Source organism: Heptranchias perlo, chromosome 4, assembly GCF_035084215.1.
Source record: "Heptranchias perlo isolate sHepPer1 chromosome 4, sHepPer1.hap1, whole genome shotgun sequence".
Lineage (NCBI taxonomy): Eukaryota > Metazoa > Chordata > Chondrichthyes > Hexanchiformes > Hexanchidae > Heptranchias > Heptranchias perlo.
This window is the reverse complement of record NC_090328.1, coordinates 42501192-42526311: the sequence shown is the minus strand read 5'-3', so window position 1 is coordinate 42526311 and position 25120 is coordinate 42501192. Positions and strand designations below refer to the sequence as shown.

Here is a 25120-nt window from a genome sequence, read left to right as displayed (position 1 = left end):
CTTCCAATGTTTCTTCTCTGTTGTTCAGCTCGTTGGGATTGCCCTCACTTCATTCCACTCTTGCTTATCCAATCATAGCCAAAGCACCCCAGCATTAGCTTCCCTCCCACCACTATCTCAGGAGTCCTCCAATAATCTATCTTTGGTCCCTTCCTTTTCTTCATCAATATGCTGCTCCTCGGTGACATCATCTGCAGATATGAGGTCAGCTGCCACATGTATACTCTACATTTCCACCATTTTTCTCAACCTGTCCACTGCTCTATGTTGTTAGACTGCTTGTCTAACATCCAGTCTTGGATGAGCCACAAGTCCCTCCAGTTAAACATTGAATGAAAGTAAGTGAATAAAACTGAAATAAAATGGCCAAACAAAAAGACTCTTATATTTCAGGGACCAGCGCCATATTTACTAAATGCAAACGGTGACTGTTCCTCCCTGTTAAACTCTACAACAAAGTAAATGATGTCGCACAGAGTAACCCCAATTACAATTGTAAAGAATTTGAATCAAACAGTAGAGATTAAAAAACCCATGAAAATGTTTCAAATCTGTTTTTATATTTAATTTCCTGCAGCTTTTGTATACACCTCTACATTGTGCCCAAGTCTACCCATAAAATAACATTCAGGTACACAAGTCAGCATAGAGTGTTTGACAGTATTAGTACCTAATAATATTGGGGTCAGTATCCCTTATGTAGACCTAGGTGACTCACTTTTTAAAAGAAAAAAGCAGCTTATCCTAGTCAGCCTGGACTGTGATATCATCTGATCTCCCTTAATTTGCAGTGAATCTTGTCAAACTTTGTATATCTTGTGATGAATTCAGCCATTATATTTCCATCCCCAATGCAGTAACATTAACCTATTAAACCCATGCAGAATGACTAATATCAAATTCCTTCCTAGGGTTGTAAAAACAAATATGATGATACTCACAGAAGGCTTGGAGGAAAGAGTAGGACCAGCCACATAAATACTGTGGCTACAAGAGTAGGTCAGAGGCTGGGTATTCTGCAGCAAGTGAATCACCTCCTGACTCCCCAAAGGCTTTCCACCGTCTACAAGGCACAAGTCAGGCGTGTGACTGAATACTCTCCACTTGCCTGGATGAGTGCAGCTCCAACAACACTCAGGAAGCTCATCACCATCCGGGACAAAGCAGCCTGCTTGATTGGCACCCCATCCACCACCCTAAACATTCACTCCCTTCACCACCGGAGCACCATGGCTGCAGCGTGTACCATCTACAGGATGCACTGCAGCAACTCGCCAAGGCTTCTTCGACAGCACCTCCCAAACCCGTGACCTCTACCACCTAGAAGGACAAGGGCAGCAGGCACATGGGAACAACACCACCTGCACGTTCCCCTCCAAGTCACACACCATCCCGACTTGGAAATATATCACCATTCCTTCATTGTTGCTGGGTCAAAATCCTGGAACTCCCTACCTAACAACACTGTGGGAGAACCTTAACCACATGGACTGCAGCGGTTCAAGAAGGCGGCTCACCACCACCTTCTTGAGGGCAATTAGGGATGGGCGATAAATGCTGGCCTTGCCAGCGACGCCCACATCCCATGAACGAATAAAAAAAGTGTGGCAAAGGGAATCAATAACAACCATGGGTAAAGGATGAAATAAGATTCCTTTGTACTTAACACATAACTCAAACATTTTGGACAAAAATAACATTTTAAGTTTCAACATGTCAATATTAAAGGAGACCTCACTCCACATATATATTTACTAATTCATGAATTTAAAAAATATTTCTTCAATTAAATGACAAAAATCCTTAATTTCCACTGAAAATAATAGAGATTTCTAATGGCTCTGTTAATGGACCATTAGACATGTTTTTAGGGCAGCAATTTTGTTACTGAATGAGCATCTGCAATGATAGTAATAGATGGTAGTACAGATATTATTATTACAGGTGTTATTCAAAAACAATGTGATGGGAAAATCCACCTTTTTGTTCTTAAGAGTCATACACTGCTCTTCAAAAAAGCTTATAAATGAAATAAGCATATTGCACACAACATAAAACTAGGATTAATGATTATTTCATAATACAACACATTGTTAAATCTTAATCAGCACAGTTCTGGGAAATGTTACCTGAGTTCCTAGGCAAGCAACCATCATGTGCATGAGAAGTTTGGCTGCAAACATTGAGAATCTTGAGCAAAGCAAATGAGACAAAATGGCCAGAGAAAAACCTGTAGACACAGACCATAGGTGATGTTAGAAACTACTTTGTACTAGGCTTCGAGCACATCACTGTGTCTGTGATAGTTTCACTATGTTTTAAGTAAAGAATTGTCTTAAAAATTCATCTCAGTCAACAACATTTTTCTACTGATTGTCAGTTTTATATACTTAAAGAGCACAGTTTATAGGACAGCGTGGCAGATTTGACGTTCAAGACGTTTGAGATCAAATGGGTTGAAGGGCCTTCTTCCTCTTATGATTGTAAAATCTAGTCACAGCACAGCTATGCAGTGGAGAGGAGGGCCTATGAGTTAAAATAATATGAGAGACAGAGAAAAAAAAAGTGACAGGGGATTAGCACACAGAGGAAGAAGAAAGGTTTGAGGTACAGGAAGGAAGTTGAGGGACAGCAATGTCTCCATTTCTAATTATGACATAGTTAGAACTGCCCATCATCAGCAGCAGGGAGAGGTAGGAGCCCAATCCATATAAATCTGTAAGCAGCAGCATGGGAGATCAACTAGTATTAAATAATCCTTGAGGTTTTTTTTTAATCATTAAATGATCTTTGACAAGATATATTACCCTTTCTATATACATGAATGCATGGAATATTGTGAATAAAGTTGGTGAGCTAAAGGCACAAACTATGGACGTATGCTATAATAGCACCAACAGAGATGTAGGCTACAGCAGTATTGGGAGCGGAACATTCATGGTTATAAAATGTTTAGAAGGAATAGAGTAGGACAAAGGGAATGGGAGTGGCAGTGTTTATTCAAAGATGCAGAAGTAGGTGCAGTAGTGATTTACTATGTTGATGCCATGAATGAGAGGCTTTAGTTATAATAACAGACTAGAGAAATTAGGGTTCTTTTCATTAGAAGAAAGAAGGTTAAGAGGAGATTTAATAAAGATGTTCAAATTTGAGAGGTTTTGAGAAAACAACTTGTGAATCAAAACTTGTAAATTTAAAATCACCAAAAGAATGAAGGGAGAGCAGGAGATTTATTTTTTACACAAGGGGTTGTTAGAACATAGAAAGCCTCACCAGAAACAATAGTGAAGCAGACCACTAATAGCTTTAAAAAAATAAGTGAATAAATATTTGAAAAAGAAAATCATAAAAGGGTAGGAAATAACTCTTTCAGAAAGCCAGCAGTGTGATTGGTTAAATGAACTTTCTCTGTCTTGCAAAATTCTATGATTCTATTTTTTACTTCAAGGAAGTGTAAAAACTCAACAATTATTCCAAAGGAGTAGCTCACAAGTGTTTGCCATTTTGAAGATGATGTCGACTCGATATAAAACCAAATTTTCTACCCCTCTTACTTGATTCATAAATCTGAGAATCCCTCTTGCAGGTTCATTTTCTCTGAAAGATCCCCTGTACACTCTGTGTCTCTGAAATACTCCCATCTGGATTCAATCAACATTAAGCAAGCCAAGAGGTAATAGGAGTTTGAACTAAAATAGCTGGTAAGAGCAAAGTCAGTCAGCCCAATACTGGTGGAATTGCTGACTTTTGGCATATACAAGATTAAATATTGAGTTAGAAAGGAAAGTGGTTCATGACAAAGATTCCTTAATATCAATAATCATATCACAGACTTTTGTACTAGTACCAATCTACACTCTAATCTTTTTACTGTGAGTGTGCAGATAGTGTTGGGAGGTAATAGTGGTGGAAACATAGCAGTTATTGTGATGTCACAATAGTGGCCACATTGTTAATGCGTCACTGTAGGAAAATTAATCAACCAAATTGGCTGCCCTTACTGTGGTGATACAAGGTTAAGTGAGTCATATCAGTTGACTATGGGGTTGTAAAAGTTGATAGCAAATTTAGTGGATCATTGACAATCTTCTCTATTATAAAGTAAAAGCTTTTACGGTCAACCTCATAATTACAAACTCATAGCAACCAGGAGTTGCTCCTACTCCGTCGCTGCAACTTTGCTGGAAGTGCAGCAGAAGCCCCACATACATGTGTAAACAGGGTTTCCGCCATCTTTCTGGTGAAGTTACGGTGGTGAAGTGAGAGTAGATCCAAGGAAATTTCCAGCCTATGTGTTACGGGAAGTACTTTCGGTTTCAAATGCTTCTCGACTCTCACTAAGTAATAAATACTACTTTCAAAGATCTCCTACTTTACAGAAGAAATTTGATGTTTAATGTAATTGTAGCAGCTTTACAGAAACCCATCATTTTAAACCGGCAAACTTATCAAAGAACCATTCAATGCATATCAACTATCAGCTACTGCAATAATATTAAACATTTCAATTCTCCTATAAGTTCAAAGACTTAAAAATAAATACTTTGGGGATACATTTGTGTAAAGATTTTTCCAATTATTCACCATAACTTCAGCGGAAAATCCATGGAAACTCTGGAGAAATGGCATAATGCCATTTAAAAGGGGTTTCTGCGGATCATCCACCGAAGTTACTTCAGACGATCCGGAGAATCCCTAAGGAAATTCAACCCCTTTATATCGTAGGAATTTTGAATAAGTTTAAAAAACTTCTTACTAATTCAGTCTGTCCTCGAATCACTGCTGCCCAATTACGTGGCCATGTCTCCCACCGTACCCTATTCAAGTTCCTTCAGCCTGGCTTCCATCTCGTCCATAGCACCAAAACCACATATGTCAAAATCACCAACAAGATCTTATATGACCATGGTGCTTTCTCCCTCCTCACCCTCTCTATGGCCTTCAATGCGGCCAACTGTACCATCGTCTTCCATCACACCATGGAGACAAGAAGGTTTTGGAGCAACACCTTAATAAACTAGATTCACAATGTGCCCTCCCAACTGCTCCATTGATGATGTGCTGCTTCTCCAATGGCAATTAATTTCTGTTCAATCAATTATTGTTGGGATACAGCATTGCAAGGCTCACTTATGACTTCTTGTAGACCTACTTACCGCTGGCCATCGGCTAGGCAGAACTGGCGGGATTTGTGGGGCAGCCTCCAATCCCAAAAGTGATGTCATGAAGGAGGGGACGGGGAGCATAAGTGCCTGGCCCCTTATCAGAAATTATCAATGAGGCCAAAAAGAATTGGAAACCCAACAGAAACAGATTCTACTGCAAAGTCATCTCCCTCAGCCCAAATTAAGCTAGGCTCTTGACTTTCTTGCTATTTCTGACCTCTCCATTTCAATGTCTGTTAAACAGCAGCAGTGATTTGGTGGAAAGAAGTTTTCATGTGATAGTTTACTAATTTAAAAGGGAAACAATGTCAAGATTATTTATCCCTTCTCCTTCATATATTAGTGTTTCTCCTGCTTTCCTGCCACCACATCATTCACCTTCAGTCATAGACTGAATTGCAGATTTTCCATTGCTGTCGCCAATACTGTTTCACATCAGTCAACAGGATACAAAAGATATTTGAGATTTTTTCCACTCCCGTGCATTAACAAAGTGCTCATTGTAGCAGCTCAGTCAAGAAAAAGAACAGCTATCCATTAGGGCATCTGAAGCCTAGATTTTCTACAAGGGCATGATCACAGTGGTTGTACACGGGATGAGTAAAATTCCTACCCACCTTCAAGCAAGGTCAATATGATTTGGGCAAGCTCCAGGTATTGGAAACAGGGATCGCGATTTCAATCCAACCTACCCAACGTGAACAGGGTGGGTGGGCCCGAAAAAAAATCCAGAATCTGCGATCCCGCCAGATACCCACCAACCGCCACTTAAACTCGGGAGCTGACACTGGTGGAAAACACACCCACCGGAAATAGGTGATTGCCTCATTAATGAATGCAAATCGGGGTCCTATGATGTAATGACGAACCTGATGCGATTTTATCTGCGCGGGTCAGAAGTCCTGCCCAGTGGCCAACCCGAGGATTGGCTTCACAAACTGACTGACATGACTGGAAGCACTATTTAAAGGGCCACTCAGCTGCAGACTCTCAGATCAGAAGGAACTTTCTGCTATTGTGCTTAGTGGATTTCCGAGCTTAGAGATTGCTTGTTTCTTACTTTTTTTTTTGCCTTGCTCACCCTGAGTAAGCACTCACAGCTTGTCATGGGTACCATTTTTGCTTCTTTGCCTTGGGTGAAGGAACAGTTAGAAGAGCAGCAGTAGCAACAACCAGGCTTGTTGAAACATAGCAGGTGAAGTGGGTTGCTCATAGAAAGCTTCACCCAGCCCACAGGGTCTATAGGCCAAGAGTCAGTTTCCTGGATATTTTCTGAGGAGCACTGCATCAGCATCCAATGCTTCACCAAGCAGGCTGATGTTGATCCATTCATGCAGGGCCTCCTGCCTGCTGGACCAAGGGGCCGTGTTTTGCCAGTGGCTTTCAAAGTCACCACCGTCCCTAACTTTTTCACCTCAGGTTACTTCCAGGCTGCTACAGGGGACATCATCCACATTTCCCTGTCCGTAGTATGCAGCTGCAAAAAGGTCACCAATCCCCTTTTTGCCAAAGCCAACCAGGACATTACCTTCCCTGTGGACACCAAGGGCCAGAATGAGCGAGCTCTGAGATTTGCAGCGGTGGCTGGCTTTCTTCGTGTCCAGGGCATAACAGACTGCACTCATGTAGCTATCAAGGCATCAGAAGACTGTGACTCGGCCAACGTTGTCTACCTCATACGTTGCAGGAAAGGATGCCCCGGAGCATGGTACACTGGCGAGACCATGCAGACACTGCGACAACGGATGAACGGACACCGTGCAACAATCGCCAGACAGGAGGGTTCCCTCCCAGTCGGGGAACACTTCAGCAGTCAAGGACATTCAGCCACCGATCTTCGGGTAAGCATTCTCCAAGGCGGCCTTTGAGACACACAACAACGCAAAATCGAACAGAAATTGATAGCCAAGTTCCGCACCCATGAGGACGGCCTCAACCGGGATCTTGGGTTCATGTCACGCTACACGTAACCCCACCAGCGAAAAAAAGTTATCTGTTTTTAACACAACGGGTCATTCTCTGTCTTTCTCTTCCTTTTGGATGTTTCTCTCTCTCTCTCTCTGTGTCTGTTTTTTGTTCTGGCCGTCTGTGTATTCGGTGGTCCTGTAGGTAACATCACTCTGTCTGAACACTTCGATTGCCTTGACAACGGGCAGTTGGAAAGATTATCTGTAATCACCAGGTATTGTTCTCTGACTATAAATGCGATAACCTTCCAGGGAATCCCACACTCCTCACCTGACGAAGGAGAAAGCCTCCGAAAGCTTGTGATTTTCAAATAAAACAGTTGGACTATAACCTGGTGTTGTAAGATTCCTATCATTGAGGATGGGGATGTTTGCAGAGCCTCCTCCTCCCGTTAGTTGTTTAATTGTCCACCAACGTTCACGACTGGATGTAGCAGGACTGCAGAGCTTTGATCTGATCCGTTGGTTGTGGAATCACTTAGCTCTGTCTATAGCATGTTGCGTCCGCTGTTTAGCATGCATGTAGTCCTGAGTTGTAGCTTCACCAGGTTGACACCTAATTTTTCGGTACGCCTGGTGCTACTCCTGGCATGCTCTTCTACACTCCTCATTGAACCGGGGTTGATTCCCTGGCTTGTTGGTAGTGGTAGAGTGAGGAATATGCCGGGCCATGAGGTTACAGATTGTGCTGGAATACAATTCTGCTGCTCTAATAAGATTATATTACTTCCATCCTCAGGGTAGTGCCCAGCAATCCTGGAAGCCAGTTTTATACTGGTATGGACTGAGGTGGTAATGATGGGAAATAGGACCTGCGGCGTTACCACCTCACTTACATATGCCTGCTCAAGAATTGCACGATAGAATTCCTTAAAATGAAGGCATCGTGGCAGTTGCCATGGAAGCGAGTTTCTGCCATCCACCAGAAATGATATCGAAACATCAGGTAAGCACTAAACTGGGAGGGGTTCTGACAGTACAGATTGCCACCCCTACCCATCCAATAACCGCTCCAAAATTGGACAAAACACAATCAGAAATCTAGGCTTAACGATCAGGTGAGGCTAGCATTTATATCCTTATCCCCAGTATGTAAATTTGGCACTCAGTTGCTGGAGTTTTTTTTTTTAAGTTGAAATGGATGCCACTCAGGGACTATATATTGTTAGAATGGACCGGAGACAAACATTGTTATTGTAAATTTGTGGGAATTAGCAAATTAATTTTTATATGGGCAATATTCCTGAAGTTGGAGCTCTTGTACCGACTATAACATAATTAAACCAGAACCAGGGAAATTACTTATAATGACAGATAGGTAATAACAAAATTTGCTATCATGAGCATTCTCTTTATGGCCGATTTTTGAGTAATGTGAGGGAAGGTCTACAGTTACACATTTCAAATGGCAACACCTGAAACAAACCCAGGGAAATGGATAATTCAGATTTAAACACTATTGGCTTTTCACCCTTATAGTCTTGGAAGGGTAACTGTGCTCTTTCTACACTGGCCAATCAACAACAATCTTACGCAATGTGATCATGTGTTTTTCCAAATGATTTTTCATTTCCACATACCTGAAATGCAAATAAATGCAGCTGAGAAGAAGGCTTCATTGTAGGAGGAAAGGCTGTCTGTTTGGGCAGAGGCTGTGTAGATGGACATGTGTGAGCAGGCACATTCCACATAGTTACTGGTATCTTCAACCACTCGACAGAATTGGTTGTCTGACAGCCAGCTATTAAAAAAAAGGCACAGTAAAGGATTCTTGGAAGAAGTCATTTGCATCTCGAATGTAGATTGAAATAAAAAATATTAATCAAATGGCTCACAGTTTCTTCCCCGTAGTGTTGCTTGCATGCCACACATCTTTTAACTGTAGGGTAGGACAGTATTGACAGTAGATTTTACCCTGGCTGTGATCATGCCTAAACTAAGTGGGATTTTTCCTTAGAGGGAGAGAGCACTTATTCCACATTGGGCATTAAGAAATTCTACCCATGTACATTTCCCAGTAACTTGGTTTGGAGATTCTTAAGCATAGTGATGGGTTTCTATGGGATTTTTACCTAATCTGCCTGTTGGGAAACTGACCATTGAAGTTATTTGAAAGTAAAATTGGGCGGTATGTAAAACGGGCAGCCCGATCTGATCATCAGTTTCCCACCGGGCGGGTTAGGTTAAAGTTACCCCTTCACAGTCAATGACCAAAAAAAAGACTAACTCACTCCACTGAGAGTGCTTACCAGGAAAGTGAATGTAGGCAGCCCATGATTTTCTATTAATTAAAGTCAATGGATGGAAAATCATGGGCTGTGAGCAACACGATTTCCCGATATGCACTCCTGGTGGGCGAAGCTCTGCACCGTCAGTAAGCAAGCAGAAAATAACCGGTGGAACAAATAGGCTCAAACCCATATCATTCTGTTTGAGCATGAAGGGCACTTACTGAGGTCAATTTTGACTTTTGAGCGGCAGAGCGCGCTGGCGGCTAAGAGGCACCTGCGATTTTGAGGCTCTGGCCTCATTTGAATTTGGCAGATGACCTGCGGACAAAAAACGGGCATCCTGAGGCTGCTCGTCGCTCTTCGGCCTCAAGAATGTTGGCCGCTGGGACGCCGGAAGAGGCCCGCAGGTAGGTGCTCGGAGAGAGGAGGGACGCGATGTAGAGGCAGGGCAAGGCCAGGCGGCAGCGGCTCGCAGTATTTTTATGGAGCCAAGAGAAGCATTCCTGCTCCTCTCAGTTCCACAAAAAAAATCAATTTAAAAAATGTTCTGGCCGTTTCCTGATCGGAACATCAGTACACATGGTTGGAGGATTCGCACTACAAGATCCACCCGTGTCCCTTAAAATTACAATTGGGGTCCTAACTACGTCGTTGGTACTCGATTTGCATAGGAAAGAAGCCTACCACTAGTTTCAGGCAGGCGTTCAGCCATCCAGCGGTAGGCCTCTGCACAAGTTAAAGCAAGCTGAATGGGCTACCGACCCCATTTTTAAGCCACTACTGCCCTGTTAACGCCGATTTTCCCAAGTGAAAATCTGAGTGAGCTATATGGCCATGATAGAGGGACAAGGTTGCACACAACTGGCACAAAGCCTTCCTCACCGGGCATGCATTTCAGGAAATCATGCCACAGGTAACCTGCTATCCTCTGTCCATTAATTTTGATTGATGCAAATATCATGAGATGTGCATGTATGATTTCCAGATAAGCATCTTGGCAGGCAAGTCACTGTGCTAGCAGCATGCAAGCAGAACTCTACCCTACAATGTACAAATCTGGCAGCTATGTTTCTAATTGTCTTCACTTTCACAATAGCTCATGTAAAAGTTATTTCACTAATCCCATGCACCCAGTCAGGAGTAGGCTTGAAGCTAGCATGAGTTGGAGACAGGGCTACAAGACTGTGTAGTTGATTCTTCATCCTGCACACCTTTCGAGCACTGCCCCCCACTGGATCAGTGAAGTGAACCTTTACTCTTTTCTTCCCTCCAAGAAAAGTGCTTCTTTTTAAATGCTCAAATCTCAAAATTAGACAGATGCTTTATACATATTATATTACATATGTATTCAGCCAACATTAAATAGCTTCCTTAAACCATTTGTTACATTCTTGGATAAAAATTATTTAGCAAGTTCATTACAGATTTGCTACCATTTATAATTTCACCTCCCCCATGTGGATTATTCACCTCTGCAAAAATCAGTACTAATTGTTCATAAGTAAATTATCACAATAACACAGGTGATTTCTCGTCTTCACCGCGTGAGGAATAATCTGGTGGAGCTGAGCACATCCAACTTTCACTCCATTGAAATCAGTCCCCACTTCTGCCCTTGACAAAGCACACTAGTTCACTGAAGATGCAGGAACTGCAACATTCAGAGCCCTCATCCCTGCCCCCTCCTATGCCAATGGCCATTTTTGGTTTCCACCCCCAACAGGCTATCCCCGAAAGTTCAATGAAAAGCTTGGACTCAGCATGACTGGGACCTGACCCATTTTGTTACCCATCTGACAGACTCGCTTTGATGTTTGTAGGAATACTACAAAAACCAAATTCTTCTGAAGTAAAACGTAACAGCTAAACTTTTACTCCTCTTTCTTTTGCATTTAATGACAAGAATACAATTGCTAAATAAAATACAAAATCAACTATTTCTGAATTGCACCTTTCGGTTGCTTGGTTCCACAGAAGACATGCAGATGTGTGTGGAACAATGCGACTGTCTAAAGTGTGGATCTGATAAATTATTTCATTGTTGTCTGCAAGAGGCCGTGAACCCCGATCCTTTAGGCTTGCTGAAAATACCTGGGATGCAATAGGAATCAGAAAAGAGGCAGTCAAGTCTTACCCCATTATAATTGTGTCTACAATACCAATAGTGTCATTTAAAACAATGCGAAATGATTACAATTGTTTTTGTTTTTTTCTCTATTTTTTAAAGTTTTTTTTAAACTTATATTTCATTGACTTCAATGGAAAAGAAAATTAGGCGGTGCCGATTCGCTATCACCCATTTTGTGCTACGCCGAAGATCAAATTTACCCCCATTATCTCTATTGGTTAATCTAATTCTAGGTCATCAATACGTTTCTATATAACTTTTTATAAATAAACTTTCTCAGAGCACATTTGTCCTACTTTATTGTTGAGTGCAATTCTTTTTGTACTGGTTTGGAACCATTGTTGGCTGCTGTACTCTGTGAATTGCACATGTTGACAACTTTCATCTCCTGTGGTAAGTAAGGACGCAGGAGGAACTTCCAGCAGCCGTTCAGGAACTTGCAGGGAATCACCATTCTTCCCATCAACCTTGTGTCCATTAATTTGTTGGGGATACCAGTGATATGATTTAATAGTGAGGTACTGGCAAGTGTCAAGAACCGTTTTGCCCCTGTGGAATTGGGAAAAAAAGTTAAAATAAGTGTCCTGGTGATAATTCCAAAATCCACGGTAGAAATTTCAGATAAACTGAATTTACTTAATTTGATAGGACTAGACCGAAACTCGTATTTTCTCAGTTCAATCTTAGATAATTTTGTTTTTTCAAATGAAAGAATCGGTAATAATTTTGTTCTCCAATCAGAGTGATACATTTTAATGGTAGTCAAAGATGGAATAAATCAACTTAAGATACGGCATTATGGAGAACTCACTGAACTATCACATCTTGCCACCTTGGAGTCATAGTATCATAGTAGGTACAGCACGGGAGGAGCCCATTCGGCCCATCGTGCCTGTGCTGGCTCTTCGAAAGAGCTATCCAATTAGTCTCAGTTCCCTGCTCTTTCCCCATAGCCCTGAAAATTGTTTCCCTTCAAGTATTTATCTAATTCCCTTTTGAAAGTTACTACTGAATTTGCTTCCACCACCCTTTCAGGCAGTGCATTCCAGATCATTACAAATCGCTGCATAAAAAAATGTTTCCTTATGTCGACTCTGGCTCTTTTGCCAATCACCTTAAATCTGTGTCCGCTGGTTACCGACCTTTCTGCCACTGGAAACAGTTTCTCCTTATTTACTCTATCGAAACTGTCTAGTAAATCTCTTCTGTACTCTCTCTAAGGCCTTGACGTCCTTCCTAAAGTGTGGTGCCCAGAATTGAACACAATACTCCAGCTGGGGCCTAACCAGTGTTTTATAAAGGTTTAGCATAACTTCCTTGCTTTTGTACTCGATGCCTCTATTAATAAAGCCCAGGATCCCATATGCTTTTTAACAGCCTTCTCAACTTGTCCTGCCACCTTCAAAGATTTGTGTTTGTGCACCCCCAGGACTCTCTGTTCCTGCACCCCCTTTAAAATTATACCATTTGGTTTATATTGCCACTCCTCATTCTTCCTACCAAAATGTATCACTTCACACTTCTCTGCATTAAATTTCATCTGCCATGTGTCTGCCCGTTTCACCAGTCTGTCTATGTCCTCCTGAAGTCTATTACAATCCTCCACATTGTTTACTACATTTCCAAATTTCATGTCATCTGCAAACTTTGAAATTATACCCTCTATACCCAAGTCCAGGTCATCAAAAAGAGCAATACTGACCCCTGGGGAACACCATTGTATATTTCCCTCCAGTCTGAAAAAAACCGTTTACCACTATTCTCTGCTTTCTGTCCCCTAGCCAATTTAGTATCCACGCTGCCAATGTCCCTTTAATCCCATGGAATTTAATTTTGCTAATAAGTCTATGATGTGGTACTTTATCAAATGACTTTTGAAAGTCCATATACACAACATCAACTACACTACCCTCATCAACCCTCTCCGTTACTTCATCAGAACTCAATCAAGTTAGTCAAACAAAGTCGTATTGACTTTCATTTATTAGCCTTTACTTTCCCAAGTGCCAATTAATCTTGTCCCGGATTATTGTCTCTAAAAGTTTCCCCACCATTGATGTTAGGCTGACCGGCCTGTAATTGCCGGGTTTATCCCTCTTCCATTTTTTGATGTGGAGATGCCGGTGATGGACTGGGGTTGACAATTGTAAACAATTTTACAACACCAAGTTATAGTCCAGCAATTTTATTTTAAATTCACAAGCTTTCGGAGGCTTCCCCCTTCGTCAGGTGATTTCATTTCACATCGTTCACCTGACGAAGGGGGAAGCCTCCGAAAGCTTGTGAATTTAAAATAAAATTGCTGGACTATAACTTGGTGTTGTAAAATTGTTTACAATTTCCATTTTTTGAACAGGGGCATAATATTTGGAATCCTCCTGTCATAGAGTTATACGGCACGGATAGAGGCCCTTCGGCCCATCGTGTCCGCGCCGGCCATCAAGCCCTGTCTACTCTAATCCCATATTCCAGCATTTGGTCCGTAGTCCTTGTATGCTATGGCATTTCAAGTGCTCATCCAAATGCTTCTTGAATGTTGTGAGGGTTCCTGCCTCCACAACCCTTTCAGGCAGTGAGTTCCAGACTCCAACCACCCTCTGGGTGAAAAAGTTCTTTCTCAAATCCCCTCTAAACCTCCCGCCTTTTACCTTGAATCTATGTCCCCTTGTTATAGAACCCTCAACGAAGGGAAAAAGCTCCTTAGTATCCATCCTATCTGTGCCCCTCATAATTTTGTACACCTCAATCATGTCCCCCCTCAGCCTCCTCTGCTCCAAGGAAAACAAACCCAATCTTCCCAGTCTCTCTTCAGAACTGAAGCGCTCCAGCCCTGGTAACATCCTGGTGAATCTCCTCTGCACCCTCTCCAAAGCGATCACATCCTTCCTGTAGTGTGGCGACCAGAACTCCACACAGTACTCCAGCTGTGGCCTAACCAGTGTTTTATACAGCTCCATCATATGGGACGGTCCTCTGGCACCGTCCCATATCTAAGGGGGATTGGAAGATTGTGGCCAGAGCCTCCACAATTTTCACCCTTACTTCCCTCTGTAACCTAGGATGCATCCCATTTGGACTAGGTGATTTTTCTACTTTGAGTACTGCCAACCTTTTAAGTACCTCCTCTTCATCTATTTTTATCCTATCCATTATCGCTACTACCTCCTCCTTTACTGCTACATTGGCCGCATCCCCTTCGCTAGTGAAGATGGTTGCGAAGTATTCATTTAGTACCTCAGCTATGCCTTCTGCCTCCACAAGAAGATCTCCTTTTTTGTCCCTAATCAGTCCCACCCTTCCTATGACTACCCTTTTACTATTTATATGTTTATATAAGACTTTTGAGTTCCCTTTTATATTAGCCGCTAATCTATTCTCATACTCTCTCTTTGCCCCTCTTATTCCCTTTTTTCGATCTCCTCTGTACTTTCTGTATTCAGTCTGATTCTCTACTGTATTATGAACCTTACACTTGTCATGAGCCTCCTTTTTCAGTTTCATTTTAATCTCTATAACTTTAGTCATCCAGGGAGTTCTAGCTTTGAATACCCTTCCTTTCCCCCTCGTAAGGATGTTTCTACTCTGTAACCGAAGCAACTCTTCCTCGGAGGCCTCCCATTGTTCAATTACTGTTTTGCCTGCCAATTTTTGATTCCAATCCACCTGGGCAAGATCCCCTTTTAACTCACTGAAATTAGCCCTCCTTCAGTTAAGTATTTTCACATTGATTGTTCCATGTCCTTTTCCATAACTATTCTAAACCTAATGATATTATGATCACTGTTCATACCAAAACATGCTCCACTTGCCCCACTTCATTCCCCAGAACTAGATCCAGTACCATTTCCTTCCTGGTTGGGATGGAATCACATTGTTCCAGAAAGTTCTCTTGTACACATTTCAAGAATTCCTCCCCCTCTTTGCCCTTTACACTGTTACTGTCCTAGTCTATATCGGGATAATTGAAGTCCCCCATTATCATAATGCAATCTTTCTGTAATTTGCCTGCAAATTTGCTCCTCTATCTCCTTCCCACTATTTGGTGGCCTATAGAATACACCCAGCAGCGTAATAGGTCCTCTATTGTTCCTTAATTCTAACCAAATAGATTCTGTCTTTGACCCCTCAATTACATCATCCCTTTCCAGAGCAATAATAGTTTCTTTGATCAATACTGCCACCCCCCTCCTTTCTTTCCTTTCCTATCTTTCCCGAATACCTGGTGGCCAGGAATATTAAATACCCAATCCTCCCCTTCTTTGAGCCAGGTCTCGGTTATTGCCACTATATCATAGTCCCATTTGGCGACTTTATCCTTCCGCTCACCAACCTTATTTACCATGCTATTTGCATTTACGCACGTGCACTCCAAACTCATCTTAGACTGCCTTGCATTGGCCCCCTGTCTGCAATCTTTCCCACACGGATGAACTTTCTGACTGATAACAAAGTATGGAACAGAATTGATAGCAACTGCAGAGAAAATAGGGGGAGCTGATGCTGTAACATTCAGATTCAAATAAAAGCAGCATTTGTGCTGTTTTGAAACGAATGAATAACTAGTTTTTCACATTATTAACTCATTTCTAAATAAGTAACTAAATTATTTTCTGTAAAAACTTTGTTATCAATAAGGGAGTTTTCGAAGTTCGTTTCCAACACAAAGTTCAAGGATGTTGTGCTGGTTCCAAATGCAATATGTGAACCAAGGCTAGTCAACTCATCTATTAATATTTACGTTTTGACAATCACATTTCTAAATGCAAGTAACTAAATTAAAATGTGCTCCAGAAATACTATTATTAAAACTATCGAATGTTATTTTCCATATTTCTGCTAGCATACAATAATTACTTTTGGGCAATCTAATTTTCTGTTGAACAACAAGGTTTTGAATACGATTAGTTGTATTTTGACTGAACATTTTCCAAAGGGAAGACGCCTGAAATCCACTTGCCGAATTTTGAGATAATTTCAAGAATTTAGGGAAGAAATTTGACTTGCGCCCAAAACGGGCGGCAGGTTATCAAAGTGAATGCTCCGCACAATGGTCTGTGCTGACCTGAGGCCTGAGCCAAATTCAGAATTGGGCCTTATTTGAATGGAAGCGGCGAGCAGTGGACACCAAACAGGTGTCCCAATGCAGCTTGCCAGTCGGAGCCTGACGAATTCCAGCTCTTACTCTGTGCTTAGCCCTGCACCATCTACAGCCCTAGCACTCAAAAGCCTTCCCTCTCCTGCTTCTCATCACTCTCCTCCTAACTGCTGCTGAGGTTCCCTTTAAATAATGCAGGTATAGCATCCTTACCGACTGTTCCTGCCCAGAAAAAGTGGGTGGGTTTTACAATGAGCGAATCCAGCACTGAGGAAGTTGAATATGGCACAAAGGTCCTTAAACAGGCGTAGGATCCTTATTCACGTATGTTTATTAGGCGTTCGTGGGTTTTGGGTTGAATGCCCTGGACAACTAAAACATGTCTGACTCAAAATAGCATTGGGGCACTTCCGGGGGACATTAGGCATGAGAGATCACCATGCAAAATTCAGAGACCTAGTGCCCATTTTACTAGCACTAAATGGGTGGCCGTGAGTTTAAAATCTCTCCCCCATGTCTTTCTCAGGTTGTTTTTGCAAACTGCAATTGTCAAATCTTTACCATTTTTGGTGTTAGTGTCACCTTGTAACATATATACCGTTTGTTAGAAAGTTTATATATATCTATCTTCACAGTATTATTAATGTTTTAGAAGCTAGAAATCATGTGTAGCAATTTGCTTACATTAAAATTGGAACTTGTCTGATTTCATGGAAAATAAAGATGCAAGTTACATAACAATTTGAAGTAAACCTTTTTGGTGCAAGGATATAAATGTGGAGGAAGCAGTGTCTCACAGATTAAGTGCAACACAACCTTGTGCCAGTGTTTGAATGCTCCCTCCATAACCTCAAGTGTTTGAAAAATTGTACTAGTCAATAGCACATTAAGCCTGTTCTTTAATAAGTGGCTGGATAAACCCTAGACCAGCACAAATCATGAGGCCCCACTAGACTGTCATACAATCAGACAACTTTCCACGTGATTGCCAGCCAACATCTAAAAATTATTTTTGAAACTCTGCAGTGTGCAGAAAGTGATTACATATCCAGATATACAATTGAGGTCTAGTGTAACAAGTTGCATGATATTCATATCTGTATGTTTGAAGAGGTACTGAAAAGTTACTATCTTCAATCGTGACAAAGAATAGTTTAGTCAGCATAGAAGACAGCGTAGTACTAATATTTGCTGAACATCTTGAGCCAAAATTAATCTGGACATGACCTGTGAGTTACATAATAGTTGCTGTTTTATTTTTAGAGGCTGCAACATGAACCTAGATCCCACTATATATATTTCTATCCTGTAACTCCATGTTTGAATCTCTTCCAATTAGGTTTCCATCCCTGCCACAGCATTGAAACGGCCCTAACCAAAGTCACAAATGACATCCTCTGTGACTGTGAACATGATGCATTATCCCTCCTCAACCCCTCTGCAGCTTTTGACATGGTTGAACACACCAACCTTCTCCAATGCCTTTTCTCTGTTGTTCAGCTTAGTGGGATTGCCCTCAATTGGTTTGTTAACCTTTTCCTCATCTACTTGGTGACATCATCCACAAATGTGGGGTCAGCTTCTACATGTATGCCAACAATACCTCGATCTACTTTTCCACCATCTCTTTTTACCTGTCCACTGCATTTGCGTTGCCAGTATGTTTGTCTGATCGGCCCCAGCCAAAATTCTGTACCCTTGCCAACCCTCTCCCCAGCCATTGTCTCAGGCTGAACCACAATGATAGCAATCTCGGCGCCAATTCGACCCCGAGCTGAGCTTCTGACCCCATATACTTTCCTCACAAAGACTGCCTACACCCACCTCCATAATGTCACTTGTCTCCATCCCTGCCTCAGCCCACCTGCAGATGAAACTCTCATCCCTGCATTTGTCACCTCCAGACCTAACTATTTCAAAGCTCTCCTGGCAAGCCGCCCATTCTCCACCCTCCGTAAACTTCAGCTCATCCGATACTCTACTACCTGTATCCTATCCCAGTCACCATCATTTCTGTCCTTGCCGACCTGCATTAGCTCCAAGTCCCCCGCCGCCTCAAGTTTAAAATTCTCATCTTTGTGTTTAAAACCCTTCAAGGCTTTGCCCCTCCCTATCTCTGTAACTCCTCCAGCCCAACAACTCCCCTCCAACTCTTTGCTCCTCTGTCTCGGCCTCTTGTGCATCCTCCCTTCCTTCGCCACACCATTGGCAGTCATGCCATCAGCTATCTAGGCCCCATGCTCCAGAGTTCCCTTCCTACGCCACTCTGCCTCTCCATCTTTCTCTCCGTCTTTAAGGCAACCCTTAATTCCACTTCTATAACCAACCGTTTGGTCAGCCCTCCTAATGTCTACTACATTGTCTTGGTGTCCATTTTTGTTTGATTACGCCACTGTGAAGCACCTTGGGACATTTTTCTAAAAGGCGCTTTATAAATACCAGTTGTTGTTCCATCGGGAAAACAGATTTATCCACTTAGCTCCATTCCTCTGATTTTAAAATAGAATCACAGGGGGTGAATTTCTGCTGGGGTCTTCCTGCTTGCCCACCGTAACTTTGGTGGAAGAAAGAGGTTACAGCTCTATTGAGAGATCAACATGGACAAGCACATCACAGGATTTGAATTAATCCCTATGTAAATAAGTTACATGTACCATTTTCTAAAGTAATTTTGTGCAAATTGAACAAAATTACATGCAAATGGTTTGAACATTTCTAGGCGTTCTGGTACTGAAGCACTGGAATTGTGTAAAGTAACCAGCTTTGAATAAAGGTATCAGACTGCACATTTCACTACAAATTCCACCAGGCTAGGAGAGTGTAATCAGCACGTCAGATCTGTTGAAGTAAATTCTCTGGAGTTCAGAAAAATGAGAGGTGATGTCACTGAAACGTATAAAATTCTTAGAGGGCTTGACAGGGTAGATGCTGAGAGGCTGTTTCCCCTGGCTGGAGAGTCTAGAACTAGGGGTCATAGTCTCAAGATAAGGGGTCGGCCATTTAGGATGGAGAGGAGGAAAAATTTCTTCACTCAGAGGGTTGTGAATCTTTGGAATTCTCGACCCGAGAGGGCTAGAATCATAGAATCATAGAAGTTACAACATGGAAACAGGCCCTTTGGCCCAACATGTCCATGTCGCCCCGTTTATACCACTAAGCTAGTCCCAATTGCCTGCACTTGGCCTATATCCCTCTATACCCATCTTACCCATGTAACTGTCCAAATGCTTTTTAAAAGACAAAATTGTACCTGCCTCTACTACTGCCTCTGGCAGCTCGTTCCAGACACTCACCACCCTTTGAGTGAAAAAATTGCCCCTCTGGACCCTTTTGTATCTCTCCCCTCTCACCTTAAATCTATGCCCCCTCGTTATAGACTCCCCTACCTTTGGGAAAAGATTTTGACTATCTACCTTATTTATGCCCCTCATTATTTTATAGACTTCTATAAGATCACCCCTAAACCTCCTACTCTCCAGGGAAAAAAGTCCCAGTCTGTCTAACCTCTCCCAATAAGTCAAACCATCAAGTCCCGGTAGCATCCTAGTAAATTTTTTCTGCACTCTTTCTAGTTTAATAATATCCTTTCTATAATAGGGTGACCAGAACTGTACACAGTATTCCAAGTGTGGCCTCACCAATGCCCTGTACAACTTCAACAAGACATCCCAACTCCTGCATTCAATGTTCTGACCAATGAAACCAAGCATGCCGAATGCCTTCTTCACCACCCCATCCACCTGTGACTCCACTTTCAAGGAGCTATGAACCTGTACTCCCAGATCTCTTTGTTCTATAACTCTCCCCAATGCCCTACCATTAACGGAGTAGGTCCTGGCCCGATTCGATCTCCCAAAATGCATCACCTCACATTTATCTAAATTAAACTCCATCTGCCATTCATCGGCCCACTGACCCAATTTATCAAGATCCCGTTGCAATCCTAGATAACCTTCTTCACTGTCCACAATGCCACCAATCTTGGTGTCATCTGCAAACTTACTAACCATGCCTCCTAAATTCTCATCCAAATCATTAATATAAATAACAAATAACAGCGGACCCAGCACCGATCCATGAGGCACACCGCTGGACACAGGCATCCAGTTTGAAAAACAACCCTCGACAACCACCCTCTGTCTTCTGTCGTCAAGCCAATTTTGTATCCAATTGGCTACCTCACCTTGGATCCCATGAGATTTAACCTTATGCAACAACCTACCATGCGGTACCTTGTCAAAGGCTTTGCTGAAGTCCATGTAGAACACGTCCACTGCACAGCCCTCATCTATCTTCTTGGTTACCCCTTCAAAAAACTCAATCAAATTCGTGAGACATGATTTTCCTCTCACAAAACCATGCTGACTGTTCCTAATCAGTCCCTGCCTCTCCAAATGCCTGTAGATCCTGTCCCTCAGAATACCCTCTAACAACTTGCCCACTACAGATGTCAGGCTCACCGGTCTGTAGTTCCCAGGCTTTTCCCTGCCGCCCTTCTTAAACAAAGGCACAACATTTGCTACCCTCCAATCTTCAGGCACCTCACCTGTAGCTGTCGATGATTGAAATATCTCTGCTAGGGGACCCGCAATTTCCTCCCTAACCTCCCATAACGTCCTGGGATACATTTCATCAGGTCCCGGAGATTTATCTACCTTGATGCGCGTTAAGACTTCCAGCACCTCCCTCTCTGTAATATGTACACTCCTCAAGACATCACTATTTATTTCCCCAAGTTCCCTAACATCCATGCCTTTCTCAACCGTAAATACCGATGTGAAATATTCATTCAGGATCTCACCCATCTCTTGTGGTTCCGCACATAGATGACCTTGTTGATCCTTAAGAGGCCCTACTCTCTCCCTAGTTACTCTTTTGCCCTTTATGTATTTGTAGAAGCTCTTTGGATTCTCCTTTGCCTTATCTGCCAAAGCAATCTCATGTCCCCTTTTTGCCCTCCTGATTTCTCTCTTAACTCTACTCCGGCAATCTCTATACTCTTCAAGGGATCCACTTGATCCCAGCTGCCTATGCATGTCATATGCCTCCTTCTTCTTTTTGACTAGGGCCTCAATCTCCCGAGTCATCCAAGGTTCCCTCCTTCTACCAGCCTTGCCCTTCACTTTATAAGGAATGTGCTTACCCTGAACCCTGGTTAACACACTTTTGAAAGCCTCCCACTTACCAGACGTCCCTTTGCCTGCCAACAGACTCTCCCAATCAACTTCTGAAAGTTCCTGTCTAATACCATCAAAATTGGCCTTTCCCCAATTTAGAATTTTAACTTTTGGGCCAGACCTATCCTTCTCCATAGCTATCTTAAAACTAATGGAATTATGATCACTGGTCCCAAAGTGATCCCTCACTAACACTTCTGTCACCTGCCCTTCCTTATTTCCCAAGAGGAGGTCAAGTTTTGCCCCCTCTCTAGTCGGGCCATCCACATACTGATTGAGAAATTCCTCCTGAATACACTCAACAAATTTCTCTCCATCCAAGCCCCTAATGCTATGGCTGTCCCAGTCAATGTTGGGAAAGTTAAAGTCCCCTACTATTACCACCCTATTTTTCTTGCAGCTGTCTGTAATCTCCTTACATATTTGCTCCTCAATTTCCCGTTGACTAGTTGGGGGTCTGTAGTACAATCCTATCAAAGTGATCTCTCCCTTCTTATTTTTCAGTTCTACCCATATAGACTCAGTGGGCGAACCCTCGGATATATCCCCTCTCACTACTGCCGTGATGTTCTCCCTAATCAAGAACGCAACTCCCCCTCCTCTCTTACCTCCTGCTCTATCTTTCCTATAGCATCTGTACCCTGGAACATTGAGCTGCCAGTCCTGCCCCTCCCTTAGCCATGTTTCAGTAATAGCTATAACATCCCAGTCCCATGTACCCATCCATGCCCTGAGTTCATCTGCCTTGCCCATCAGATTTCTTGCATTGAAATAAATGCAGTTTAATCTAGACGTCCCTTGGTCTTTGCCCTGCTTTCTCAGACCATCTGTCCGGTCATGTTCTGTACACTCTCCCTTACTGCCTTTTGTTTCTGTCATTGAGTATATTCAAGACTGAGATCGATGGATATTTGAACACTAAGGGAATCGAGGGATATGGGGATAGGGCGGGAAAGTGTAGTTGAGGTAGAAGATCAGCCAAGATCTTATTGAATGGTGGCTCGAGGGCCTACACCTGCTCCTATTTCTTATGCTCTTCTGTAACTGTATCTAATTCCTGGAACAGAGACTGAAAGCATGTTGTGTGATATCAACTAAACTGCCAAGTCATCCTGAATCTCTAAGAATATGCACATGCTATCCCAATGATAACCTTCACTTCCTTGGTAATTGGCACTTTCAAACCCTCACTGGAAATATTTCAGCGGCGAGTCAATCTTTCCATAATATGTGTGCTTCGAGAAAAGGCTAATGGAGAAAGGAGGCACAGCCATCTGCTTCTCTTCCACAGCAACAAAAATAAAACAAAAGTTAGATAATTTCAACTCCAGCTGGGAAATTTAAATTCAATTCATTAAAATAAGAATCAGGAATAAAAAAACTAGTATCAGTAACGGTGGCCATGAAACTACCGGATTGTCGCAAAACCCCATCAGGTTCACTAATGTCCTTTAGGGAAGGAAACCTGCCGCCTTACCCAGTTTGGCCTACATGGGACTCCAGACCCACAGCAATGTGGTTGATTCTTAATCGCCCTCTGAAATGGCCGAGCAAGCCACTCAGTTGCACAATCTCGCCAAAAAAAGTCACAATAAGAATAAAACCAGATGGACCACTAGGCACCGGACAAGACAAAGGCAAACCAAGCCCAGTGGACCCTGCAAAGTCCTCCTCACTAACATCTGGGGACTTGTGCCAAAAAGGGAGCTGTACCACAGATTTGTCAAGCAAAAGCCTGACATAGCCATACTCACAGAAACATACCTTTCAGCCAACGTCCCAGACTTTTCCATTACCATCCCTGGGTATGTCCTTATGTCCTGTCCCACCGGCAGGACAGACCCAACAGAGGTGGCGGTACAGTGATATACAGTTAGGAGGGAGTGGCCTTGGGAGTCCTCAACATTGACTCCGATCCCCATGAAATCTCATAGCATCAGGTCAAACATGGGCAAGGAAACCTCCTGCTGATTACCACCTACCGCCCTCCCTCCCTCAGCTGATGAATCAGTCCTCCTCCATGTTGAGCACCACTTGGAGGAAGCACTGAGGGTAGCAAGGGCACAGAATGCACTCTGGGTGGTGGACATCAAAGTCCAACACCAAGAGTGGCTCGGTAGCACCACTACTGACCAAGCTGGCCGAGTCCTGAAGGACATAGCTGCGAGACTGGGCCTGCGGCAGGTGGTGAGCGAACCAACATGAGAGAAAAACCGACTTGACCTCGTCCTCACCAATCTACCTATCGCAGACAGTATTGGTAGGAGTGACCACCGCACAGCCCTTGTGGAGACGAAATCCCATCTTCACATTGAGGACAGCATCCAACGTGTTGTGTGGCACTATCACCTTGCTAAATGGGACAGATTCAGAACAGATCTAGCAGCTCAAAACTGGGCATCCATGAGGCGCTGTGGGTCATCAGCAGCAGCAGAATTGTATTCCAGCACAATCTGTAACCTCATGGCCCGGCGTATTCCTCACTCTACCATTACCAACAAGCCAGGAGATCAACCCTGGTGCAATGAGGAGTGTAGAAGAGCATGCCAGGAGCACCACCAGACATACCTAAAAATGAGGTGCCAACCTGGCGAAGCTACAACACAGGACTACATGCATGCTAAACAGCGGAAGCAACATGCTACAGACAGAGCTGAGCGATTCCACAACCAACGGATCGGATCAAAGCTCTGCAGTCCTGCCACATCCAGTCATGAATGGCGGTAGACAATTAAACAACTAATGGGAGGAGGAGGCTCTGTAAATATCCCCATCCTCAATGATGGCAGAGTCCAGCACATGAGTGCAAAAGACAAGGCTGAAGCGATTGCAATCATCCTCAGCCAGAAGTGCCGAGTAAATGATCCATCTCGGCCTCCTCCCGGGATTCCCACCATCACAGAAGCCAGTCTTCTGCCAATTCGATTCACTCCAGGTGATATCAAGAAACTGCTGAGTGCACTAGATACAACAAAGGCTATGGGCCCTGACAACATCCTGGCTGTAGTGCTGAAGACTTGTGCTCCAAAACCAGCCGCGTCTTTAGCCAAACTGTTCCAATACAGCTACAACACCGGCATTTACCAGACAATGTGGAAAATTGCCCAGGTATGTCCTGTCCACAAAGAGCAGGACAAATCCAATCCGGCCAATTACCGCCCCATCAGTCCACTCTCGATCATCAGCAAAGTGATGGAATGTGTCGTCGACAGTGCTTTCAAGCGGCACGTACTCACCAATAACCTGCTCACTGATGCTCAGTTTGGGTTCTGCCAGGATCACTCGGCTCCAGACCTCATTGCAGCCTTGGTCCAAACATGGACAAAAGAGCTGAATTACAGAGGTGAGGTGAGAGTG

At 43.0% G+C, this 25120-nt stretch overlaps 1 protein-coding gene across 1 annotated transcript in view; it reads right to left on the bottom strand.

Moving 5' to 3' along the window:
- adgrv1 (adhesion G protein-coupled receptor V1) overlaps positions 1-25120 on the bottom strand; it is a 507287-nt gene that overhangs the window by 159707 nt on the left and 322460 nt on the right. The window contains exons 79-82 of the mRNA XM_067982173.1: positions 11788-12040; positions 11315-11454; positions 8713-8873; positions 2130-2230 (exon numbers count right to left, since the gene is read on the bottom strand). Of these exons, the coding sequence (XP_067838274.1) occupies positions 2130-2230; positions 8713-8873; positions 11315-11454; positions 11788-12040 (655 nt within the window). The remainder of the gene's footprint in view (positions 1-2129; positions 2231-8712; positions 8874-11314; positions 11455-11787; positions 12041-25120) is intronic.